At 48.0% G+C, this 27,579-nt stretch overlaps 1 protein-coding gene across 6 annotated transcripts in view; it reads left to right on the top strand.

Moving 5' to 3' along the window:
- Positions 1-27,579, top strand: part of TSNARE1 (t-SNARE domain containing 1) — a 557,339-nt gene that overhangs the window by 166,406 nt on the left and 363,354 nt on the right. For 5 of the 6 annotated variants that reach the window (XM_068238108.1, XM_068238109.1, XM_068238105.1 and 2 more), the window contains exons 4-5: positions 20,906-20,983; positions 26,905-26,974. In XM_068238108.1, coding sequence (XP_068094209.1) covers positions 20,906-20,983; positions 26,905-26,974 — 148 coding nt within the window. Of the gene's footprint in view, positions 1-20,903; positions 20,984-26,904; positions 26,975-27,579 lie in introns of those variants that run through there. The other variant, XM_068238104.1, reaches the window with a different exon arrangement.

Below are 27,579 nucleotides of genomic sequence, written 5' to 3'. Positions count from 1 at the left end.
GCGTACACAGGGCTGGGTATACAGAGGTAGCAGGGTGGGCTCCAGGCTGGGTATACAGAGGTAGCAGGGAGTGCACAAGGCTTAATATACAGAGGTAGCAGGGTGTGCTCCAGGCTGGGTATACAGAGGTAGCAGGGTGTGCACAGGGCTGGATATACAGAGGTAGCAGGGCGTACACTGGGCTGGGTATACAGAGGTAGCAGGGAGTGCACAAGGCTTGGTATACAGAGGTAGCTGTGTGTGCACAAGGCTGGGTATACAGAGGTAGCAGTGTGTGCACAAGGCTGGGTATATAGAGGTAGCAGGGTGTGCACAAGGCTGGGTATACAGAGGTAGCATCGTGTACACAGGGCTGGGTATACAGAGGTAGCAGGGTGTGCACAAGGCTGGTATACAGAGGTAGCAGGGCGTGCACAAGGCTGGGTATACAGAGGTAGCAGGGCGTGCACAAGGCTGGGTATACAGAGGTAGCAGGGGGTGCACAGGGCTGGATATACAGAGGTAGCAGGGCGTGCACAAGGCTGGGCATACAGAGGTAGCAGGGTGTGCACAGGGCTGGGTATACAGCGGTAGCAGGGTGTGCCCAGGGCTGGGTATACAGAGGTAGCAGGGTGTGCCCAGGGCTGGGTATACAGAGGAAGCAGGGTGTGCACAGGGCTGGGTATACAGAGGTAGCAGGGTGTGCACAAGGCTGGGTATACAGAGGTAGCAGGGTGGGCTCCAGGCTGGGTATACAGAGGTAGCAGTGTGTGCACAAGGCTGGGTATACAGAGGTAGCAGGGTGTGCACAGGGCTGGGTATACAGAGGTAGCAGTGTGTGCCCAGGGCTGGGTATACAGAGGTAGCAGGGTGTGCACAGGGCTGGGTATACAGAGGTAGCAGGGTGTGCACAAGGCTGGGTATACAGAGGTAGCAGGGCGTACACAGGGCTGGGTATACAGAGGTAGCAGGGTGGGCTCCAGGCTGGGTATACAGAGGTAGCAGGGAGTGCACAAGGCTTGGTATACAGAGGTAGCAGGGTGTGCTCCAGGCTGGGTATACAGAGGTAGCAGGGTGTGCACAGGGCTGGATATACAGAGGTAGCAGGGCGTACACAGGGCTGGGTATACAGAGGTAGCAGGGTGGGCTCCAGGCTGTGTATACAGAGGTAGCAGGGCGTACACAGGGCTGGGTATACAGAGGTAGCAGGGTGGGCTCCAGGCTGGGTATACAGAGGTAGCAGGGTGTGCACAGGGCTGGATATACAGAGGTAGCAGGGCGTACACTGGGCTGGGTATACAGAGGTAGCAGGGAGTGCACAAGGCTTGGTATACAGAGGTAGCAGTGTGTGCACAAGGCTGGGTATACAGAGGTAGCAGTGTGTGCACAAGGCTGGGTATACAGAGGTAGCAGGGTGTACACAAGGCTGGGTATACAGAGGTAGCAGGGTGTACACAAGGCTGGGTATACAGAGGTAGCAGGGTGTACACAAGGCTGGGTATACAGAGGTAGCAGGGTGTACACAAGGCTGGGTATACAGAGGTAGCAGTGTGTGCACAAGGCTGGGTATACAGCGGTAGCAGGGCGTGCACAGGGCTGGGTATACAGAGGTAGCAGGGCGTGCACAGGGCTGGATATACAGAGGTAGCAGGGCGTGCACAAGGCTGGGTATACAGAGGTAGCAGGGCGTGCACAGGGCTGGGTATACAGAGGTAGCTCTGGGTAAATGATATTCAGATGAACAGAGAATGCAGCAGGCGAGCTGATCAGAGGAGGCCGGGTGATTAATGGATCACAAGTGTGACACGGCTGATTATGGCACTGCAGACGACTCCCTAATATATAGAAATGGCCTCGCTTGATGACTGTAAAGTGCTGCTGGATGCTGCTGTACCGGTCACCAGGGAAACTGATGCAGAATGTGCAATAAACATCTATCTTATTAATTGCTCTTCACTCCGCATTACAGTCAAGTTTCCTTCTCCTGGCTGGAAATTTCCAGCAGCCCGGCTTTGTCAAATAATGAAATATAAATTATCCTGATAAAGTGTGTGCTGTGGGGAGTCAGTCCGGGGCTAATGGGGGCATCGCTTTACGGGGGAGCGTGTTTGGTTAGAGTGGACCTGAACTCTTGCACAGGACAGAAGGAAAACAGAGAAATGCACCCTGTATGTATGTAGAGAGTTTAGCCTAATTCCCCCTCATCTGTGACTAATCCCGACTGTAATTTGATCTCTCAGCTGTCAGCTGGCTGCCTTGGCAGTGCAGCAAATTTGTAAACACAGGATGTTAACCCCATGTCTGCTTTCGTGAAAGCAGGAAGTAGACACACTGCAGATTTATTGCAGGATTTGTATCAGCTGCAACAAAGAAATGTTTTTGTTTTAAGCTTATTATGCTGTTGCATGTCTTTTAGAGCAAAAAAGATACGCAGCAGCATGAGTTCAGGTCCACTTTAAAGAGAAACCGAGGTGTGTTTAAAGAATGTTATCTGCATACAGAGGCTGGATCTGCCTATACAGCCCAGCCTCTGTTGCTATCCCAAACCCCACTAAGGTCCTCCTGCACTCTGCAATCCCTCATAAATCACAGCCGTGCTTTGAGGCTGTGTTTACATCTGTGGTGTCAGTCTCAGCTGCTCCCCCGCCTCCTGCATAGCTCCGGTCCCTGCCCCCGTCCCTTCCCTCCAATCAGCAGGGGGGGAAGGGATGCAGGCGGGGACTGGAGTTCTGCAGGAGGCGGGGAGAGCAGCAGACTGACACTATAGAGATAAACACAGCCAGCTCTGACAAGCTGTTTGTCAGCAGCGTGGCTGTGATTTATGAGGGATTGCAGAGTGCAGGGGGACCTTAGGGGGGGTTGGGATAGCAACAGAGGCTGGGCTGTATAGGCAGATCCAGCCTCTGTATGCAGATAATATTTTTCAAACCCACCTAAGGTTCTCTTTAAGGCCTGGTTCACATTGCGTTCCGTTCGCGTGTCAATCCGCTTTTTTTTTTAACAATGTATTCTTAAAAGCATGAACACAGTCGCCTTAATGCGCGTTTTTGTACATGGTCGCCGATTTTCCTTTACCTTCTACTGAGGCAGAATCGCCCCAAAAATGGAACACACACCTCCTTACTAGCCGCACCGGGAACGACCCGCGCTGATATGAACCCTCTCATAGACCTTCATTGGCCACGCGGTCGGGGGGCGTTTTAAAAATCCGCAGGCGGGCGAAAAAAAGCCGAAACCGCCTGCAGTGTGAACAAACCCTGAGAGATCTTCTCTTTGTTGTGTTTTTGACATCCTTTTGTTTTTAAAATGTAAAGTACTAGTTGTAATACTGATGTTGGTAGTCCCTATTAGTCCCAGGTAGATTTCCTGGATGGTTAGTTTCCAGCAGCTTTATATTGACGTGTGATCTGTAGGCGTCGGGTTGGTGGGAGTCGGATCTCTGACTGCAGTGTGCAGTGTCTCCTCCATGTCTCTGGAATACACAGCGGGGCAGCTGGGGGAGCCATACTTCTCTCTACCACGCATGGGAGCTGGGGAGAGCCATGCTTCTCTCTACCACGCAGGGGAGCTGGGGGGAGCCATACTTCTCTCTACCATGCTGGGGGGAGCCATACTTCTCTCTACCACGCAGGGGAGCTGGGGGGAGCCATACTTCTCTCTACCACGCATGGGAGCTGGGGGGAGCCATGCTTCTCTCTACCACGCATGGGAGCTGGGGGGAGCCATGCTTCTCTCTACCACGCAGGGGAGCTGGGGGGAGCCATACTTCTCTCTACCATGCTGGGGGGAGCCATGCTTCTCTCTACCACGCAGGGGAGCTGGGGGGAGCCATGCTTCTCTTTACCACGCAGGGGAGCTGGGGGGAGCCATGCTTCTCTCTACCACGCAGGGGAGCTGGGGGGAGCCATACTTCTCTCTACCACGCAGGGGAGCTGGGGGGAGCCATGCTTCTCTCTACCACGCAGGGGAGCTGGGGGGAGCCATGCTTCTCTCTACCACGCAGGGGAGCTGGGGGGAGCCATGCTTCTCTCTACCACGCAGGGGAGCTGGGGGGAGCCATGCTTCTCTCTACCACGCAGGGGAGCTGGGGGGAGCCATACTTCTCTCTACCACGCAGGGGAGCTGGGGGTGCCATGCTTCTCTCTACCACGCAGGGGAGCTGGAGGGAGCCATGCTTCTCTCTACCACGCAGGGGAGCTGGGGGGAGCCATGCTTCTCTCTACCACGCAGGGGAGCTGGGGGGAGCCATGCTTCTCTCTACCACGCAGGGGAGCTGGGGGGAGCCATGCTTCTCTCTACCACGCAGGGGAGCTGGGGGGAGCCATACTTCTCTCTACCACGCAGGGGAGCTGGGGGGAGCCATGCTTCTCTATACCACGCAGGGGAGCTGGGGGGAGCCATGCTTCTCTCTACCACGCAGGGGAGCTGGGGGGAGCCATGCTTCTCTCTACCACGCAGGGGAGCTGGGGGGAGCCATGCTTCTCTCTACCACGCAGGGGAGCTGGGGGGAGCCATGCTTCTCTCTACCACGCAGGGGAGCTGGGGGGAGCCATGCTTCTCTCTACCACGCAGGGGAGCTGGGGGGAGCCATGCTTCTCTCTACCACGCAGGGGAGCTGGGGGGAGCCATGCTTCTCTCTACCACGCAGGGGAGCTGGGGGGAGCCATGCTTCTCTCTACCACGCAGGGGAGCTGGGGGGAGCCATGCTTCTCTCTACCACGCAGGGGAGCTGGGGGGAGCCATGCTTCTCTCTACCACGCAGGGGAGCTGGGGGGAGCCATGCTTCTCTCTACCACGCAGGGGAGCTGGGGGGAGCCATGCTTCTCTCTACCACGCAGGGGAGCTGGGGGGAGCCATGCTTCTCTCTACCACGCAGGGGAGCTGGGGGGAGCCATGCTTCTCTCTACCACGCAGGGGAGCTGGGGGGAGCCATGCTTCTCTCTACCACGCAGGGGAGCTGGGGGGAGCCATGCTTCTCTCTACCACGCAGGGGAGCTGGGGGGAGCCATGCTTCTCTCTACCACGCAGGGGAGCTGGGGGGAGCCATGCTTCTCTCTACCACGCAGGGGAGCTGGGGGGAGCCATGCTTCTCTCTACCACGCAGGGGAGCTGGGGGGAGCCATGCTTCTCTCTACCACGCAGGGGAGCTGGGGGGAGCCATGCTTCTCTCTACCACGCAGGGGAGCTGGGGGGAGCCATGCTTCTCTCTACCACGCAGGGGAGCTGGGGGGAGCCATGCTTCTCTCTACCACGCAGGGGAGCTGGGGGGAGCCATGCTTCTCTCTACCACGCAGGGGAGCTGGGGGGAACCATACTTCTCTCTACCACGCAGGGGAGCTGGGGGGAGCCATGCTTCTCTCTACCACGCAGGGGAGCTGGGGGGAGCCATGCTTCTCTCTACCACGCAGGGGAGCTGGGGGGAACCATACTTCTCTCTACCATGCAGGGGAGCTGGGGGGAGCCATGCTTCTCTCTACCACGTTGGGGACACAGCCATGAGTGGGCTGGTCCTCTATTAGTGCCTCTCGTTCTGCTCCCGCGGTGGTAGGCGGCAGTGTGCAGTATCTCCTCCGTGTCTCCGGAATACACAGCAGGGGAGCCATACTTCTCTCTACCATGCAGGGGAGCTGGGGGGAGCCATGCTTCTCTCTACCACGTTGGGGACACAGTCTTGAGTGGGCTGGGCCTCTGTTAACGCCTCTCGTTCTGCTCGTGTGGTAGGTTGCAGTGTGCAGTGTCTCCTCCATGTCTCTGGAATACACAGCAGGGGAGCTAGGGGGAGCAATGCTTCTCTCTACCACGTTGGGGATACAGCCATGAGTGGGCTGGGCTCTGTTAGTGCCTCTCGTTCTGCTCGTGTGGTAGGTTGCAGTGTGCAGTGTCTCCTACATGTCTCTGGAATACACAGCGGAGGAGCTGCAGGGAGCCATACTTCTCTCTAACACGCAGAGGACAGAGCCATGAGTGGGCTGATCCTCTGAGTGCCTCTCGTTCTGCTCCCGCGGTGACTCACGGAGTGGTAGGCGGGAGTGTGCAGTCTACGCCAGGCGAAGGGGAATCTCCTTATATGACAAGTGACATCTTGTTGAGGTGACAGGCTTTGTCAGCGTGACACTTAATTTACAACTAATATAGCTGATGCAAAAGTCACGAGACGCAGCAAGCAATGCGATTGGTCGCCACCAGCACTTGATTCATATTAGACTCATCCACCCCCTCCCCCCATATCTAACTTTTATCTTTTTTTGGTTAATGAGTAGCTGCGCTCACACACAAGCGGTTTTCTGTTGCCCCACCAAAGGGCAGCAAAATGATCCACTAGTCCCTGGTGGCAGATGCAAGCATTAGTGATTATTATTATTTAGTATTTATATAACGCTGACATCGTCCACAGAGTACAGAGTATATTGTCTTGCCACTTAAAGTATACCCGAGACGAGAAGCATCTCAGGTACTATACTTACCCGGGGCTTCCTTAAAGCGGAATATAACCCTGCATTTCAACTTTGCTCTAAAACATTATTTACAGCATATTATATGCAAAAAGCATTTTTTTTTTACTAGACCAGCATTGGAAGGGTTACACACAGAGCTTTAAAGTTCCTGGAGAGAACTGCTCCCGGCAGCTGAAGTTTAGATAGATACATTCTGTTTACTTAAATGTAACAATTGTGGAATGTGACTGACTTTCTCTGACTGTGCAGGAGTTGGAGGACAGCCAAATAGTGTGTAACATTCCTCACTTGTTACATTTTGTTTACTGAAATGTATCTATTTAAACTTCTGATGCGTCTGCATTCCTCTCCAGGAACTCCAGGGTTATATTCCGCTTTAAAGAGGATCTGTAACATGAAAAGATCCCCTGGGGGGTACTCACCTCGGGTGGGGGAAGCCTCCGGATCCTAATGAGGCTTCCCACGCCGTCCTCCATCCGTCAGGGGTCTCGCTGCAGCCCTCCGTGGAGTCCGTGCAGCGGTGACGTCAATATTTACCTTCCTGGCTCCTGCGCAGGCGCTCTGACGGCTGTCGGCTCCGAACTACACGGAAATACCCGATCGCCGTCGGATCTGCTCTCGCAAGTTTCCTGCGCCTGCGCAGTAGAGCGGACCCGAATGAGATCATGTATTTCCGTGTAGTTCGGAACGGAAAGCCGCCACAGCGCCCCCGCTGGAGCCAGCAAAGGTAAATATTGAACTGACAGTCGGCACAGTCGCCGGCTGTTCGGAGGGCTGCGGCGAGACCCCCGTGGGACAGAGGATCCCGAGGCTTCCCCCACCCGAGGTGAGTACCCCCAAGGGGATCTTTTTAATGTTAGAGTCTCTTTAAAGGGAAGGTTCAGGGAGGGTGGCTAAAAAATTAAAATCAATTTCCACTTACCTGGGGCTTCCTCCAGCCCGTGGCAGGCAGGAGGTGCCCTCGCCGCCGCTCCGCAGGCTCCCGGTGGCCGACCCAACCTGGCCAGGCCGGCTGCCAGGTCGGGCTCTTCTGCGCTCCAAGGCCTGGCACTTCTGCGTCCCACGCCGGCGCGCTGACGTCATCGGACGTCTGCCGGGCTGTACTGTGCAGGCGCAGTAGTTTTATTTTCTGCGCCTGCGCAGTACAGCCCGGCGGACGTCCGATGACGTCAGCGCGCCGGTGTGGGACGCAGAAGTGCCGGGCCTTGGAGCGCAGAAGAGCCCGACCTGGCAGCTGGCCTGGCCAGGTCGGGTCGGCCGCCGGAGACCACCGGGAGCCTGCGGAGCGGCGGCGAGGGCACCTCCTGCCTGCCACGGGCTGGAGGAAGCCCCAGGTAAGTGGAAATTGATTTTTATTTTTTAGCCACCCTCCCTGAACCTTCCCTTTAAGTCTCTTTTGGGCCACTCGTCCCTTGCTGTCTTCCCGGGGCGCTCCGGTCCCCGGCAATTCAGCCCAAAAGCCTGGCCAAGTTGCACTTTGTCGCGCATGTGCGGCCAGGTGCGCTCTCCGATTATAGTAAACATCACTGACCTCACTGATATGCAGAATAAAGCCATAAAAGAGATAAAAAGGGTCAATAGTTCATGTATTTTAACTCTGGGACACTTAATAGGCTGCCACTGTGCAGAGGCAACAAAACATTCAATCTACTTTGTAAATGTTTAAATGTAAAATAAAACATGGGTTATCTATATAATTGTCATTTTTAGGAGTTGGAGGATGAATACAATTGTTTTTCTTATCAGTTTATTTCCACCTCGAGTTTAAAGGGACACTTAAGTCAAACAAAAAAAATGAGTTTTACTCACCTGGGGCTTCCAATAGCCCCCTGCAGCTGTCCGGTGCCCTCGCCATCTCCTTCCAATCCCCCTGGCCCCGCCGGCAGCCACTTCCTGTTTCGGTGACAGGAGCTGACAGGCTGGGGACGCGAGTGATTCTTCGCGTTCCTGGCCACAATAGCGCCATCTATGCTGCTATAGCATATATCATATACCATATAGCAGTATAGAGGGTGCTAATGTGTCTGGGAACACGAAGAATCACTCGCGTCCCCAGCCTGTCAGCTCCTGTCACCGAAACAGGAAGTGGCTGCCGGCGGGGCCAGGAGGATCGGAGGGAGATGGCGAGGGCACCGGACAGCTGCAGGGGGCTATTGGAAGCCCCAGGTGAGTAAAACTCATTTTTTTTTGTTTGACTTAAGTGTCCCTTTAAATAAAGGAGGTATTATGTGGAGAAACAATCAGGCGACGCAGCGTGTCTAAAATACATATACATAAACTGTTTCCTTAATTGATTAGTTGAAAAAAAGCTGTTCTTTGGTTGACCCTGGTGGCATGAGAGGCAATAGGTTCTGAATACTCTGTACAGATTGTGTCGGTTAGCTCCCATAACTACATGGAGTTGGTCATTTTTTTCAAGAAGATGAAAAGGTCTGCCAGGCAACGTCTGTTGTTTAAAGGGAAATCAATATGGCAGCCTTCATATCACTTGTACCTTTGGTTCACTTTAAAGGAGAACAGTAGTGAGAGGTATATGGAGGCTGCCATATTGATTTTCTTTTAAGCAATGCCAGTTGCAGTGTTGCCAACTCATCCCTTTAATTACTGACACATATGAATTATACAGGTTTTGGGGCTAGGTAGATGCAGTTAAGGCACTGATTATGTGCAAATAGCCCCAGAACCTGTATAACTTAGATGTGTCAGTAATTAAAGGGATGAGTTGGCAACACTGGCCAGTTACATGGGAGCCCTGCTGAGCTATCTGCCTGCAGAATCATATCAGAAACAAGCATGCAGCTAATCTTTTCAGATCTGACAATGTCAGAAACGCCTGATCTGCATGCTTGTTCAGGGTCTAGGGCAAAAAGTATTAGAGGAAGAGGATCATCATGATAGCCAGGCAACTGGTATTGCCTAAAAGGAAATCAATATGGCAGCGTCTATATACCCAGGGCTGTGGAGTCGGAGTTGGAGCAATTTTGGGTGCCTGGAGTCGGGAAAAAATACTCCGACTCTTAATGAATTTGTAACTGTAATTAAAATAGAAAATATGATAAAATGTTCTATTTCTCAGATAATAGTCATTAAAAATAATGTATATATACAGTATTAGCTGTGCTTAGTCCACAAAAATGAAATAAACCAATCAAAATGAGTTACTTGTGCTGCTTCAATAAAGCAGTCCCCGTATTTTTAAGGTCAGATATACACATCTGATTGTGACTGTATATCTGATGTGTACACAGGAATCTCTAAGGGCCCGTTTCCATTAGTGCGGTGCGAATCACCGGGATTCCACCGCTGACGAAATCGCATGCGGATGCGATTCCGCGTGCGTTTTTTGCCGCGATTTCGCATGCGATTTCGCATAGGCAGGGTATATGCGAATTTAACCATGTCACTGCCTGGTTCAATTTGCATTAGTTTTCGTGCGAATTCGCACGCGAAATCGCGGCAAAAAACGCATATGCGTTTTCCCTATTAAATACATAGCCTGCGAATCGCCTGCATTCCTCACGCAGGCGAATTCTGCAGGCCCTACCGTGCAGAAAAATCCTGCACAGAAAAACGCACCAAAAAACTGACAAGTGGAAACCGTCTCATCCACTTGTATTGGTTATGCGAATCCGCATGCAGACAACGCATGCGGATTCGCTCTAGTGGAAACGGGCCCTTATATATACTAAATAACATCTATGCTGTAAGAATAAAGCCTGATGTGTAGCTGTGTCACTAATAGAGATGGTCAATGAGATGGAAATAATTCTGCGTTGATTCTGATTTATGCAAATGTATGCACTCTTTTTGCTCATGAAATCAAATAATTTGATATGATGTTAAAATTTGGTTTGGTGACTACGAATTAAATGGTACCTGAGAAGGATGAAAAGAAAAGTTTTATACATACCTGGGGCTTCCTCCAGCCCCCTTCAGGCTAATCAGTCCCTCGCTGTCCTCCTCCGGCACCTGGATCTTCTGCTATGAGTCCTGGTAATTCAGCCAGTCAGTGCAGTCAGGCCGCATGCCGCATCCACAGCCAGAAGCGTTCTGCACCTGCACAATAGTGCTGCGCAGGTGTAGTACGCTCCCGAGGGGCGGAGTGTGTGCATGCGCACTACGCCAGACTGGCTCAAGTACCTGGACTCATAGCAGAAGATCCAGGTGGTGGAGGAGGACAGCAAGGGACTGATTAGCCTGAAGGCGGCTGGAGGAAGCCCCAGGTATGTATAAAACTTTAATTTAATCTGTCTCCGGTTTACTTTGTTACACAGTAGTACTATACTCTACATATGCACTCCCCACAGAGCTGCAGGGAATCCACTGAGAATGCTGTGCACATTGAACACAGAGGTGTTGTCTGTTTACAATCTCCTCATTCCCCTGCAGAGTACCTGCACATCATTCTTACATGTACCCACACTTACATTGCCTAGGGCCTGATAGATGTTCTTTGTTCCGGTTTGTACCTTTTACAAGTACTCTTACCAAGGACTAGTTTTAGTCTAAAGGGAATAAATATGGCAGTCTACATATCCTTCTCACTTCAGTTGTCTTGTAAAATTCCTAAGCGTTGGCAGTTAAGAGACGAATTTCATGTTACATACTGTTAATCAACAAAATTGTAATATGCAAATTAGAGGAGTCGGAGTCGGTGAAATCCTAAACTGAGGAGTCGGAGTCTGTGTATTTTTGGACCGACTCCACAGCCCTGTATATACCTCCCACTACAGTTCTCCTTTACAAGGAAGGTGAGAGACAGGGGGGCTGCCATATTTGTTTTCTTTTAAACAATACCAGTTGCCTGGCAACCCTGCTGCTCTATTTGGCTGCAGTAGTGTCTGAATCACCCCAGAAACAAGCATGCAGCTAATCTTGTCAGATCTGACAATAATGTCAGAAACCAGTGGCATAGCTAGAGATCGTGGGGCCCCATAGCAAAACTTTCAGGGGGCCCTCAGATGTAGGCACTCTCAGGCAATGTACATTCTCATGCACTCAACCCTGCATATAGTTCCTGGGCTCTGAGACAAAGTCAGAGAGTTTGGAAACTCTAGAAAGTTAATGGTGAATACTTTCAGTACCACCTGGGCCCCCTCTGCTCCAAGGCCCCATAGCAACCACTATGGCTATTGCTATACCCCTGTCAGAAACACCTGATCTGCTGCATGCTTGTTCAGGGGCTATGGCTAAAAGTATTACAGGCAGGATCAGCAGGACAGCCAGGCAACTGATATTGCTTAAAAGGAAATAAACATGTCAGCCTCCATTGTAGTTACTGCCATTGGCAGTCCTTCCAGCACTTTCTTCGCTAGTCTTGTACTCGTGGAGCGGGGAAATGTGTTCTTTGCTGATGGGCTCTGCAGACGGCAGCACGCTGTGAGTTGAAGTCTGGCAGACAATCTGTGTTATCGGTTTTATCGACCTGGATGATTTGAGAGAAGAGAAGTTTCCGTCCTGGGAAGTTTTCTCCTTTCTAGGCGCCCCTGCCAATTGCTGTTCTAGGAAATAGCTCTACCTTCTAGGTGACTAATTTGAAGGCAGTGATGGCGTCGTTTCTGGCGTTTAACATCTGTCGGTGCTCTCGCCGCAGCTCCGTCAATTTACGGCCTGATGAACGGGGCTTTGAAAGCTGATACAAAAGAGAGAAAAAGTAATCTGTGCAGCCGGGCAGCACATGGCTCCCGCCAAACGACAGAACATCTCTATTCCACAGCGACCTCATTCCCAGGGTATTTCTGCACTGCCGCTTAATAGAACGCCACATCCAAACCTCTCGCCTTGATTTAAAAATAATCTCATTATTCTTTTATTCTCTGCGCTTTTTCACTGTCATTATCCTGGCTAAACTCTCAGTAAGAACTTCTTTCTTGCTGCATATTCAGTAGAAAGAATTCTGGACGGACCTCAGAAAAAAGGGGCACAATGTGGAGATAAAGAGGTGAATCAAGTCTCTCTGAAGTGTAAAGAGCTGTGAGTAGCAGAAAAAGAACCTGAGATAGGGTCACCCACCAAATGGCTCTACTTAAAGTGGGATTGTCTGCCACAAAATCAAATTCAATTTACCTACTGCTCTGTGTTTATTATGTAGCATGCAACCTGACCCTGCATTGCAAGCATTCCAATATAATCCTAAATGTTTCTGCTGTAATGAATTTTATCTCAGTCAGCCTGACTCTATGTGGTACATTGCCGATGAAAAGGAAGTTTGTCATCACCCCTTCCACATTCCTGCTCCTCACTGATTGGCTGAGGGCAGTTCAGTGTGACGCGAAGCTGAGAAGGGGGACGCTGCTGAAATATGATCTATGCTGTGCTTACCTGTATTTGCAAAGGAAGCTGTTCAGTGAGTGCTTTTTCTAAAAAAATAAATGCTGGAGGATTCCCCCTGAGGAAATAGACCAATCTGAAACCTGTCAACCTTTCACTACCTATTTGTGCATTTTACTATGGGAGAAATATACATTTTATATGTACAGTATGTATTTGAAATTTTACAGTTATCTGTGATGGTCCTTTAAAGCAGAACTGTAAGTTATTTTAGACACATAGTTTCACTTACCATAGTTTCACGTCCCCGCTATTGCAGAGGGGAACGCAATGAAAAGATACGCGTGGCAGGGCTGTGCTGGCATCGACTTAGAAGTCTACGGCACAGAACGGAGCCGGCGGCGGGAGAACGGCGGCTCGGGCAGGACCGGCGCGGGACAGGACGGCTGCTGGGGGCTTAGGGAAGCCCCAGGTAAGCGACCAACATTGCGACATGACATGCGACATGACATGCGACAAACCGTTTACATGACTTGTATTTTCCGTGCACCAACCAACTAAATGACCAACCCATGTACACACTGCGTGCTCAAGCGAAATGACAGCCACATTCAATGCAATTACGCCGTGCAAACGACTTTGTACACACGTGACAAACCGCACCACAATATCAGCCCAACGGTCATGGGACTCGATCTGCCGGATGGATCAGGCAAAACTGCCAGTTATCAGTCGCTCGTCTAATCGTTTGTCACCCATATACGCCTGATTGTCGTCCAACAGACCCAAATCAGACGACGATCAGGCGGTTTGGTTGAGCATGTGTAGGCCCTTTAAAAGATCAGACGTTAAATTCAATGTAAACATCAAAGTTAAAGAATATCTATGAAAAGCAGGTCAGGATCTGGATATCCATCCAGTAGTTATCAACATCCAGTGATTACAGTTTTATGGTGGCCATACACTTATAGATTTGCAGCAGATTCGACCATCAGATAGATTTGTCAGATGCCTGTCGAGTAGAATCTGACAGGAATCTATCTGATGTGAGCCACACACTAGGAACAGATTTTGAAATAGATTTCAAAAGGAAATCTATGCAAAATCTGTCTAAAGGGGCCCAAACACTCGATCGATCGTAAATCGATTGACCAATCGATCGATTTGCGGCCAATTTCGATCAATTTTAATCGATCTGACATGTTGAAAAATGTAGGCTTATCTGTTGAGAGACCTATTATTTTGCATTGGACCTAATGGAAATCTGATGGCATTTTTTGGACATCAGATTTCCATTAGGTCCAATGCAAAATAAGGAAAATAATAATTCATACTGAAATCTATTGGAAATCTGTTCCTAGTAAAAAATGTTCCTAAACGCATCAGATCAGAAAATCTATCTGATGATCTGTCTGCTGCTAATCTAACGAGTGCATGGCCACCTTCAATGCATTATTGGGCCATTAGAACCAATGCAACTCTATGGGCCGTAGATCTGCTGCCAGCAGCCAATCCACCTAGATCTTCCATCCTGTCAGATCAAATCCATCGAAGTCGGCCGCAAATCGATCAATCGATGGCTTTAGTTTCTCCCTATCGCTATTTCTATCGCCAGTATAAATTTAAACTGCCTTGGTCAGCCTTGCGTTTTCCTTACAGCAGGCTTTCTCCACCGGGGTTCCTGGAGTACTCTGCAGGGTTCCTTAGCATGTTCCCCCATCGTGCAGGAAGGACATTACAATAGAGGGGGTACTATAAAAAGAAACACTCAATTGGTGATCAGAATAATAATGAGCACATTAAAGGGAACCCGAGGTGAGAGGAATATGGAGGCTGCCATATTTATTTCCTTTTACGCTATACCAGTTGCCTGGCATCCCTGCTGATCCTCTGCTTCTAATACTATTAGCCATAGACCCTGAACAAGCATGCAGCAGATAAGGTGCTTCTGACATTATTGTCAGATCTGACAGGATTAGCTGCATGCTTGTTTCAGGTGTGATTCAGACACTACTGCAGCAAGATAGATCAGCAGGGCTGCCAGGCAACTGGTATTGTTTAACAGGAAATAAATACGGCAGCCTCCATATACCTCTCACTACAGTTGTCCTTTAAAAAAAAGTATTAGAAAAAGGAGACATTATAATGAAGGGCATTGTAATAGGGCATAAATGGCCACACCAGCTTTTAAAGACCATGCCAAAGAAATGCAGGGGTTCCATGAGATCCAAAAATTACTTACAGGGGATTCTTCAGGGTAAAAAGGTTGAGAAAGGCTGCCCTACAGTGTGCACATGCTGCAGCTGTACTGGGTGTGAGGACTGCAGGGAGACGGCTGCTGCTCTCCATGGTCCTGAACACTGGATGACGGCAGTACGGTCCCTGCGCTCTCTATACTACTCTGCATGCAGACATACTGCATACCCTGCTTGCCTATACGCACACACGCCAGGATTCCTGCACTGCTGAAAGCACAGGGAGTCTCTGACCTACCAGCGACCCGCCCATCCCAGCTGTGCGGGGCCTGAGGACTGCAGGGAGACGGCTGCTGCTCTCCATGGTCCTGAACACTGGATGCCGGCAGTACGGTCCCTGCGCTCTCTATACTACTCTGCATGCAGACATACAGTATACCCTGCTTGCCTATACGCACACACGGCAGGATTCCTGCACTGCTGAAAGCACAGGTAGTCTCTGACTGACGAGCGACCCGCCCATCCCAACGGACTGAAAATATGAAATGGGATTCTGTGGGAACAAGTGAAAAAAAATGTTTTTCAAAAAGAACTTGTAGCTCTTGAAAAAAAATCCATTTAAAAAAAATAAAAAGTTTTTTTTAACCATTAAAATGACATGTTGCTGCAGTACACTTAAGGTGGCCACACACGATACAATAATACAAAATATATACAACGATTTTACGGCAATTCGATAAAAGCGATCGGATCTCCCGAAAAATCGAAAGCTTTTTTTTTTTTTTCATTCGACTGAAAAATCCGATCGGATTTCCCGTTTTCTTCGATTTTTATCGATCCGGAATGCCAGATATTTTTCTTCAATCCTTCTAAAGATTGTATGGTGTGTATTAGATTGTCAATTTATTAATATACACACCCTAGCAATTTTGTCAGTTTCCAATCATTCTTATCATAATTGGGGGAAAATTGAACATAAGTGTGTGGTACATTGGTCATATTTTTGAAATGTTACAATCAGTCAGAAAAATTGATTGCAGTTCTTAAAGAGAACCCGAGGTGTGTTTAAAGAATGTTATCTGCATACAGAGGCTGGATCTGCCTATACAGCCCAGCCTCTGTTGCTATCCCAAACCCCCCTAAGGTCCCCCTGCACTCTGAAATCCCTCATAAATCACAGCCATGCTGTGAGGCTGTGTTTACATCTGTAATGTCAGTCTCAGCTGCTCCCCCGCCTCCTGCATTGCTCCGGTCCCTGCCCCCGTCCCTTCCCTCCAATCAGCAGGGAGGGAAGGGATGCAGGCGGGGACTGGAGTTCTGCAGGAGGCGGGGAGAGCAGCAGACTGACACTATAGAGATAAACACAGCCAGCTCTGACCAGCTTGTATACAATGAACAGAGGCGCCAAAAGTATAAGATTAGATTAAATGAGCTTAAAAACCAACTTAAATGGCAAAATTGAAGGAGGAAGTGGTGGTCTTACCTCCCTCAAGCAGACACGACAACGACTGCGATTCAGACAGTCAAACACATTTATTAGGAACTCCAAAAAGAAATGCAACACGTTTCGCAGGTTCAACCCCGCTTCATCAGGCAATATAGGGAGGAGTATCAAACTGAAAATGCCAGAGACCAAAGTATGAAGACGCATATCTTGCCAATCCAAATTCATCATTTATCTGATCTCTTGTGCCTGCCGTCTCCAGTACGTAGGCAGAACCACACAGGAGGCACGTAGCAGAATAGGCCAACACAAAAGAAATATTCTTAACAAATTCCCCCTGCACAGTGTTTCACGTCACTTCCACCAGATTCACCACGGGGACCCCAGCACCTTCACCATCACCCTAATAGATGAAATTAATGCAACAGAACCAGCGGCCTATGACAAACTGAAAAAATTGGAGATGTACTGGATCCAAACCCTCAGGACGCTAGTTCCTGAGGGTCTCAACGAAGTTTTAGAAAAAATCTATTAATTATTACTATCCACATTCCGTTAAGACTTTTTAACTAGTCCTCTCTCTTAATTCTTTCTATATTTTATATTTACATTTTTATAATTTTTATATGTTTTATGATATGCACTGTATATAATTTGTTCATATAATTGGCTTTATACTAAATCGTCAGTCCAAACAGCTGTTGACAGTCAACAACTCCCTTATTTCCCAAACCCCCCTCTCCTCCCCCTTCTTGTTCCCCCCCCCCTTCCCCCCTAAAATCCCCTTCCTTTTTCCCACCCCCCTCCCATTTTTATCTTCTTTTTAGGTATTTTTTCCTAATTTAAGTAACTATTCATTTTTATATATGTATCAATTAATTTTATATCTTTTTATATTTTTTATCTTATATATAATTTTTATTGGATATTTATTGGATGATCTATGCAAATGTTGTTGTTGTTGTGTCCATTTCTACATTAGGCAATGAAGCCCCGACCTTAATATTATATTACCAGATCTAGTCATGCTTACCACTGAGGTTACCATTCCTCAGTTAAGAATTTTTCAAACACAATTCCCTTTTTTTTTTTTTTTTCTTCCCCTTCCCCGCCCAGCATTACATCACTAGTTACATCACTGGCCTGTCCACACTGTCCACATGGCAGTCCCTGATTGGCCCATACTCACCCAACACCTATTTAAGCTGCTATGGCTTGCTCTTTCATTACAGAGGCGCTTAATTTGAATCCTTGTGCAGATTGGTAAGTCACTTTGCTACATCTTTTGGAATCTTGACTCCTAGTTTGTATAATTATGCTTTACACATCCTTAGAGTGATACCAGCAAAACCTTTATTACCTTTAGTTTAGTCACTCCTTATCCAGGACAAATACCTGATACTGAATACACTATTATTCACTATTAAACACCCACTACTTCAATCCATATGCAGCACATGGATGTTGTATTAGGTCAGTTAAAACAATCACTCATTTGCTGCAATTTCTCTGCATTGCCATGTTTGGCTATGGGTTGTTCCGAGATACATTTATTCTGAGAATTGCGTTATTAGTGATATACTGAATATACAAAATCCATAGTTTTGCATTTGAACTCAATTTATTGAGTTAATTGAGGGAACCATATGCATTACCATGTTGGGCTATGTATATGTGTTTTTCCAAGATACATTTATTCTGAAATTAATTAAATCATGGGCTTACCTTATATATTTAATCCATAGTTTTGCATTTGAACTCAGTTTATTATATTGAAATCACTATTTTTGAATATTATATAATAACACATTTGTGATTGTACGAGTGTATTCATACTTTGGTCTCTGGCATTTTCAGTTTGATACTCCTCCCTATATTGCCTGATGAAGCGGGGTTGAACCTGCGAAACGCGTTGCATTTCTTTTTGGAGTTCCTAATAAATGTGTTTGACTGTCTGAATCGCAGTCGTTGTCGTGTCTGCTTGAGGGAGGTAAGACCACCACTTCCTCCTTCAATTTTGCCATTTAAGTTGGTTTTTAAGCTCATTTAATCTAATCTTATACTTTTGGCGCCTCTGTTCATTGTATACAATTTTGAGTCCACCCTTGGTGGAGGGTTGCTACCCTTTCTTCCTGTCTACAGAGAGCGACTTCTTAATCCTGAGTGGGGTCAGGACAATCTCCCCACCTGCCTTTACAGTGGTTGCCTGCTGGTGACCCTGACTTGTGAGTATTTAGCAATACAAACTTATTGCCCCCTGGTCCAGTACGAATTACACTATTGGGGCTCTTGGTGTTCCCTGTTTTTAGCTCTGACAAGCTGTTTGTCAGCAGCGTGGCTGTGATTTATGGAGGGATTGCAGAGTGCAGGGGGACCTTAGGGGGGTTTGGGATAGCAACAGAGGCTGGGCTGTATAGGCAGATCCAGCCTCTGTATGCAGATAATATTCTTCAAACCCACCTCGGGTTCTCTTTAAATTGAACAGATATTTTAAAAAATCCTTTACGGCACAAAGGTGACACAGAGGGGGCAATGGAGGTACAGGGGGCAGAGTTGGCACAGTGTTCCAACATAAGAACGGATTCAGGTTAAGAACTAACCTGCAAGTTTCTATCTCGTTTGATAAAGCGGATCTGAAATCAGAACTTCCTCTCTGCTGTAAGAGATAAGCAACAGCATAATAACCTTTAAAGAAAAACATTTCTTTGTTACAGCTGATACAAATCCTGCAATAAACCTGCAGTGTGTCTACTTCCTGCTTTCATAGAAGCAGACATGGGGTTAACACAGTGCTTACAAATTAGCTGCTCTGCTGTGGCAGCCAGCTGACACATCTGAGAGATCAAATTACAGTTGTGATTAGTCACAGATGAGGGGGAATTAGGCTAAACTCTCTAAATACATACAGGATGCATGTCTCTCGGTTTTCCTTCTGTCCTGTGCAAGAGTTCAGGTCCACTTTAAACATGGGAATACCTGTATTGGAAAGTAAAATGAGCAAAGTAGTATTGAAAGAGGAACTGTCGCGTAAATCTTAAAATGTAAAACACATGCAAATAAGAAGTACATTTTTGCCAGAGTAAAATGAGCCATAAATTACTTTTCTCCTATATTCCTGTCACTTACAGTAGGTAGTAGAAATCCGACATTCCCAACAGATTTTGGACTAATCCATCTCTTCATGGGGGATTCTCAGTATGGCCTGTATTCTTTATAAAGACTCTGAAAATAATTAATAAAAAGATGCTGGCCAGCCTCCCTGCTCGCTGCACATTATTTTGGCAGTTGGACGGAGCAACTGCCATTCACTAAGTGCTTCTAAAAATAAAGAAAACCCTAACCCCCCCTATGAGAAGATGGGCTAGTCCAAAACATGTTGCATCTGTCAGATTTCTACTACCTACTGTAAGTGACAGCAACATAGGAGGAAAGTAATTTATGGCTCATTTTACTCTGGAAGAAACATACATTTTATTTGTATGTGTTTTAAATTTTAAGATTTTCGCGACAGTTCCTCTTTAAAGACAAACTGTAATGACATATAGTAAAATTGTAATACATTATTCAGAATACCCAATTTTACATCCTGGCACATTTATCCTGGTAACTTTATAACTCATTTTAAGGTGGCCATACACTGGTAGATTTGCCATCAGATTCGACCAACAGATAGATCCCTCTCTGATCGAATGTGATCAGAGAGGGATCGTATGGCCACCTTTACTGCAAACAGATTGTAAATAGATTTCAGCCTGAAACCGATCACAATCTGTGGAGCTGCTGCTGCTGCCCCCCCCCCTGCATACATTACCTGTTTCGGCCGGCGCGAGTCGCCTGGTCCCGGCATCTTCTCCGCATCGGCTTCCGGCTGGCATCTTCTCCCATCACCCCATCACCTTCCGCATCACACATCCGGCATCCGCGTATAACTTTCTGTCACTCCAGTGACAGCGGAAGTTCAAATAGAGCGCCCTCTATTTGTACTTCCGCTGTCACTGCAGTGACACAGGAAGTTATGCCGGGTGCCGGGATGCAGAAAAGATGCCAGCCGGGAGCTGGTAGGTGACAGCGGGGACTCGCGCCGGCAGAGCAGGTAATGTATCTCCGCTGTATTGCGTCGGTCGTCGGGCATCCGAACGCCGCTATAGACACACTCCATACCCGACGGCGATCGAGAAAAATCTTCCGCACGGATGGATCGACGGGAGTCGACGGGAACCATGGATTTCGGACGGAAATCCATCGTTCTGTCAGCGGTGTGCGCTGCGATTTCACGGCCGTTTCACTGTGATCGAAACGGCCGTATTTTGGCGGGAAAATCGTTAGGTGTATGGGCCCCTTAACTCATGGAGAAATAAACATTTATTTGTATGCAACACTTTCTTTGTGATAGTCGTCCTTGAATTGTGTGCGCTGGCCAGACACTTGTGATTGCGCTGATATATATTCTATATTGTTTATTCAGGCCAGACACTTGTGATTGCGCTGATATATATTCTATATTGTTTATTCAGGCCAGACACCGGCCTTCTTAGTTATGATCTTTTTTTTCTCTTTTGCAGCCACCCAGGTCGACCCAGATGAGATTCAGGAGCTGTTCCAAGTGACCTCCGCAGATGTGTTTAAGATAAATGCGAATGGTGGGTATAAAGGTGCCAGTTACTGCCTCTGTTGTGTTCTGTCTGTGGGCGGATGCCTGAGAGGTAGAGACTGACTCTGATAGGCCAATCATTCCAGCCTGCACACTAACTTCATACGCATCCTATGCTGCTTGAAATGAGACCAATCAGAATTGACAGGAAGTGGAGGTGATTGGTGAATTTCAAGCTTTACCCACCTTACAGGAAATCTGCACACAATCCGGTATTATTAGCATTGATCATCTAATAACAGAAACCTCAGTATTTGTGCTTTCATCCTGCCCATAATGATGCAGTGAACCACTAGGGAGGAACTGTAGTCCAGCTCTCACTGCACAGATTTTAGTGGTCTGTGGGCTGGTCTTGCAGGGCTGGCTCCTCCCACTGCCTAGCTCTCACTGCACAGATTTTAGTGGTCTGTGGGCTGGTCTTGCAGGGTTGGCTCCTCCCACTGTCTAGCTCTCACTGCACAGATTTTAGTGGTTTGTGGGCTGGGCTTGCCGGGCTGGCTCCTCCCACTGCCTAGCTCACTGCACAGATTTTAGTGGTTTGTGGGCTGGTCCTGCAGAGCTGGCTCCTCCCACTGCCTAGCTCTCACTGCACAGATTTTAGTGGTCTGTGGGCTGGTCTTGCAGGGTTGGCTCCTCCCACTGTCTAGCTCTCACTGCACAGATTTTAGTGGTTTGTGGGCTGGGCTTGCCGGGCTGGCTCCTCCCACTGCCTAGCTCACTGCACAGATTTTAGTGGTTTGTGGGCTGGTCCTGCAGAGCTGGCTCCTCCCACTGCCTAGCTCTCACTGCACAGATTTTAGTGGTTTGTGGGCTGGTCTTGCAGGGCTTGCTCCTCCCACTGCCTAGCTCTCGCTGCACAGATTTTAGTGGTTTGTGAGCTGGTCTTGCAGGTCTGGCTCCTCCCACTGCCTAGCTCTCACTGCACAGAATTTAGTGGTTTGTGGGCTGGTCCTGCATGGCTGGCTCCTCCCACTGCCTAGCTCTCACTGCACAGATTTTAGTGGTTTGTGGGCTGGTCCTGCAGAGCTGGCTCCTCCCACTGCCTCGCTCTCACTGCACAGATTTTAGTGGTTTGTGGGCTGGTCCTGCAGGGCTTGCTCCTCCCACTGCCTAGCTCTCGCTGCACAGATTTTAGTGGTTTGTGAGCTGGTCTTGCAGGTCTGGCTCCTCCCACTGCCTAGCTCTCACTGCACAGAATTTAGTGGTTTGTGGGCTGGTCCTGCATGGCTGGCTCCTCCCACTGCCTAGCTCTCACTGCACAGATTTTAGTGGTTTGTGGGCTGGTCCTGCAGAGCTGGCTCCTCCCACTGCCTAGCCAGAAACCTCAGTATTTGTGGTTTTCTCCTGCCCATAATGATGCAGTGAACCACTAGGAAGGAACTGTAGTCCAGCTCTCACTGCACAGATTTTAGTGGCTTGTGGGCTGGTCTTGCAGGGCTGGCTCCTCCCACTGCCTAGCTCTCAATGCACAGATTTTAGTGGTTTGTCGGCTGGTCTTGCGGGGCTGGCTCCTCCTACTGCCTAGCTCTCACTGCACAGATTTTAGTGGTTTGTGGGCTAGTCTTGCAGGACTGGCTCCTCCCACTGCCTAGCTCACTGCACAGATTTTAGTGGTTTGTGGGCTGGTCTTGCAGGGCTGGCTCCTCCCACTGCCTAGCTCTCACTGCACAGATTTTAGTGGTTTGTGGGCTGGTCCTGCAGGACCGGCTCCTCCCACTACCTAGCTCTCACTGCACAGATGTTTGTGGTCTGGTCCTGCAGAGCTGGCTCCTCCCACTGCCTAGCTCTCACTGCACAGATTTTAGTGGTTTGTGGGCTGGTCTTGCAGGGCTTGCTCCTCCCACTGCCTAGCTCTCGCTGCACAGATTTTAGTGGTTTGTGAGCTGGTCTTGCAGGTCTGGCTCCTCCCACTGCCTAGCTCTCACTGCACAGAATTTAGTGGTTTGTGGGCTGGTCCTGCATGGCTGGCTCCTCCCACTGCCTAGCTCTCACTGCAGAGATTTTAGTGGTTTGTGGGCTGGTCCTGCAGAGCTGGCTCCTCCCACTGCCTAGCTCTCACTGCACAGATTTTAGTGGTTTGTGGGCTGGTCTTGCAGGGCTTGCTCCTCCCACTGCCTAGCTCTCGCTGCACAGATTTTAGTGGTTTGTGAGCTGGTCTTGCAGGTCTGGCTCCTCCCACTGCCTAGCTCTCACTGCACAGAATTTAGTGGTTTGTGGGCTGGTCCTGCATGGCTGGCTCCTCCCACTGCCTAGCTCTCACTGCACAGATTTTAGTGGTTTGTGGGCTGGTCCTGCAGAACTGGCTCCTCCCACTGCCTAGCTCTCACGGCACAGATTTTAGTGGTTTGTGGGCTGGTCCTGCAGAGCTGGCTCCTCCCACTGCCTAGCTCTCACTGCACAGAATTTAGTGGTTTGTGGGCTGGTCCTGCATGGCTGGCTCCTCCCACTGCCTAGCTCTCACTGCACAGATTTTAGTGGTTTGTGGGCTGGTCCTGCAGAGCTGGCTCCTCCCACTGCCTAGCTCTCACTGCACAGATTTTAGTGGTTTGTGGGCTGGTCCTCCAGGGCTGGCTCCTCCCACTGCCTGGAAGCTGCAGCCATCAGTAATGATTCCAGGCTGTCTACAGGCACAGATTACTAGTAGTTATTCTGGGAATACACCATGCAATTTTCCTTCAGATAGATGAGTTGATAATTTCAGACAGGTCCGATCGTTTTTGATCGATTTTGTGATCACTTCCTTACAAATTGATTAGAAAAACGAGCATCAATCAGATTGGACCTATCAGAAATTACCTGTCGACCCCATCTATCTGACGGAAAATTGCATGGTGTATTCCCAGCATCGGACTCTCTTCTGAACAATTCAGAGTGGGACTTGTCTGAATCCATTTCTCAGCTTCAATTGGTGATTGGTCAGTTTCCTAGCTGCATACATTTGCATAAAAGTAGTACAGAATGCTCTTTAACTCTGTATTGTTAGCTTTTCATTAAATTCAAATGTTATTCTTTAAGTATAAATACACATACTAAAGAGCCCCCCCCCTCCTTTCCCATATGCTAAATCCATGATTGGCTGTCAGAGAGGCGTGGCCTTAGGTAACAGAGCTTGATTCTCTCCACCCTGCTGACCCATGTGACTAAAGGGGGGGGGTGTTTCAGACTGGTTAAGCAGTATCTCAACTTGATTCACAAACCCGTGCTAACAGTTAGCAGGTGAAGTGCCGCTCGCAGACTTTTGCGCATGCAAAGTCCCGCGATTGTGGACATTTGCGCGCGATAATGCAGTGTTGTGTGCGATCGGCCGCCGATCGTGCGCAAAAGTCAGTGTTATCGCACGGAAATGTCCGCGATCGCATGCGCAAAAGTCTGCGAGCGGCACTTCACCTGCTAACTGTTAGCACGGGTTTGCGAATCAATCCCTGTGAGTCTGTAAACAGGCAGAGCAGACAGTTTCCTTTTTTTATTTTTTTTTTCAGTAACCGTAGTTTGTTTTAGAAACCTTTTTATGCCTAATTTATTTAAAATAATTTTCTAAATTGTTTAAAAAAAAAAAAGCTCCTAAATTGAGGCTTTAAAGAAAATCTGAAGCGAAACCCCCCCCCCCCCCCCCCAAAAAAAACGTATGATGAATTGTATATGTAGACCGGGTAAGGAATAAAACATCAGTAGCAAAGACAAATCTCATTTTTTTATTTTCAGTTATATAGCTTTTTTTTTTTAATAACATTGCATCATTCTGTCACTGTTACAGTTATAAAAACCACACTCTTTTAAACTATGAAATAAAGCAGAAAACATGAACCTTTGAACTTTCCTGTAGTCAAACCTTATTTCAAGTTGTCTCACTGTTTCTATGCTGTATAAGTACTTTAGCAAATAGGACATTATTTGACCCCTTTTGTATAGATAACTGATATTTCTTAAAGAGGAACACCAGTGAAAATAATAAAAAAAAAGTGCTTCATTTTTACACTCATTATGTATAAATGATCAAGTCAGTGTTTGCCCATTGTAAAATCTTTATCTCCCTGATTTACATTCTGACCTTTATCACTGCTGGCAGGTGTCAGTGGAAGGAGATGCCGCTTGCTTTTTTGGTCGTGGAAACAGCTGTAAACCGCTATTTCCCACAATGCAATGAGGTTAACAGACAGGAAAGTGCCAGGACCATGGCCATGACATCACACTGTGGGAGGGGTTTCACCACAATATCAGCCATACAGCGCCCCCTGATGATCCGTTTGTGAAAAGGAAAAGATTTCTCATGGGAAAGGGGGTATCAGCTACTGATTGGGATAAAGTTCAATTCTTGGTCGGAGTTTCTCTTTAACTCTTCCTGTACTGGAAACCATGAGACTGGTGTCTGTGCTACTCATGTTCTATTTCTTAGCTGTACTACACATACAATTCATAGGCCTCAATTCACTAAGCAGTTTAGACTGGTCTACTGATGGTTTGGTGTAAATCAAACGAAAATAGAGAAATCCCAACACTACTACCCAATCTTTGATGCCCCAGGGAGTCGACCAGCTTATCCCATCATCCACCGCAGGGTAACTTCAACAGAAAGAAAAGATGCTGGGTCTCCACCTGGATTTAAAGCGGACCCAAACCAAACTTTTTTTTAATTAAAAATATGTAGTTGCACCACTCTGACACATACAAAGATAAATAAACACTCCTTCAAGCCTATGAGCATTTCAGTGCATGCTTTTCACCCTTCTCTTTTCATAGCTAGGGTTATACTGGGGGCAGCCATTAGCAATTCCTCCATTGCCGGACACCTCCTACTCCACCAGTCTGCTGGATTCTCTCCCGGCAATATGAAAGGAAGGGAGGGGTTCCTCCAATAAATGTAAAATATTTTATATTTGTCATCATGCAGCTGAAAAAAGGCTGCTATTTATTATTATAATTTAGAAAATAGATTTTATTTCTGAAATCTTGTATTTTTAATTTGGGTCCACTTTAAGGCCTGTCAGCCTGCAAGTGTCACAGTGCAAAGCACTGTGTTACTTGCAATAAACAGGCCGACAGGCCTTAAATCCAGTTGGAGACCCAGCATCTTTTCTTTCTGTTGGTGTATATCAGTTGCATCAAGAGGGAATTCACTAATAATTACTGAATGTTTTAGACCTTTTTTTTAGACCTGGTCAAAAAACATTCGATAATTAGGTGGGTAAAGCAGGGGAAATGATCAAAAGATGCAATTCACAAACGAGTAGCTATGACTGACATCCTTCTCCTCTGATGAGCTCTCCTCTGCATACAATTATACTACATAATTCATTCAAAAAGCTCCATCCTCACATCTAAAATACCTCACAGAATTACTTTTCCCACAGAAATCAGCTGGTCTAATCTCTGTCAGAAAAAGTGGGCGTGGTTACTCCTTGTTTGCCTTTGTGAATTGTGTCATTACTGAATGTTAGACCAGGTTTTAAAACAGGTCTAAAACATTACACCAAACCATCAGTAGACTAAAAACCATCAGTAGACTAGTCTAAACTGCTTAGTGAATTGAGGCCAATTATCTCATAAGTTTATTTTCACTTCATGTTTGCTTTAAGGGTGCAAGTTTTAGTAGGATTGTTGCCAGGGCAATGCTAAGCGAGTTTGATTTGTTTGGCATTAGCGTAGAATCCTGACGTAAGCTGAGTTGATAAACTGTTCCCCGTGTTTCTCCTAAAGTGGTTAATATTCCCCCTGTGATATCGCAGTTCCCCTGAGCAACCAGCTGGCATCAGTCAGGATTATTGCAGCGCCGAGTGCTGGAGGGGGCCGGGAAGGGACGCGGGATACATGTGCGGCTCTCTGATAAGCCGTAGCCCCGGGGGGAGACACGCAGGGGACAGGGTGCTATGGCTGCTTGGATTCAGCTTCTTCTTGTGTCTCTCTTGTTGACAGTGCAGTCTTTGGAGAAAATCCTGCGATCCCTGGGGACTCCTAGCGACACACCGGAGCTGAGGGAGCGTCTGTAAGTTTCCTCTCTGATGACTTTATCACAACCGCTCATTTCATTGCTTTCCTTGTACACAGCCGGAGAACAGGGATATTGATCCATCGGATATGACTCTGATCGACAGATAAACACTCTGTCACAGTGAAAACCGATCTCTGCAGACTGATTCAGTCATACAAAAAACAAAATGGCCAATATGTATGCTGCCCCCTCAAGTTAGTGTTCAGATTTAGGATCCTGCATTCGAAAAACCAAAGTATGCCCAAAAAAAGAACCACCTTTCAGCACCTGAGCTAGTGGGCGGGGTTATGGGGATGGCGCCCATGGCGGCTCCTCCAAACCGGAAGGAGGACGCTTCTGAGTCACGTGACCTGCAAATGAGTGACCTCCCCGTGACCCCGTCCAAGGCTCCGGATGCTGAAGTCAGTGTTTGGCATAATTCAGGCTCTCGAGAACAGGATTCCGAATTCAAACCTCAACACTAGCAGCAGATGCACCTTTTGCCACAACCAGCCAGATATCGATAAAACCGACCAGTGTATGGTTGGGTCTATACCTTGCCATAATGTCTATACCTTGCAATCAGGCCAAGTTCACGTTGTGAATCACCAGAGCTATCG

The sequence above is a fragment of the Hyperolius riggenbachi genome, chromosome 5 (genome assembly GCF_040937935.1).
Source record: "Hyperolius riggenbachi isolate aHypRig1 chromosome 5, aHypRig1.pri, whole genome shotgun sequence".
NCBI lineage: Eukaryota > Metazoa > Chordata > Amphibia > Anura > Hyperoliidae > Hyperolius > Hyperolius riggenbachi.
This window is presented reverse-complemented; position numbering and strand designations above follow the sequence as displayed.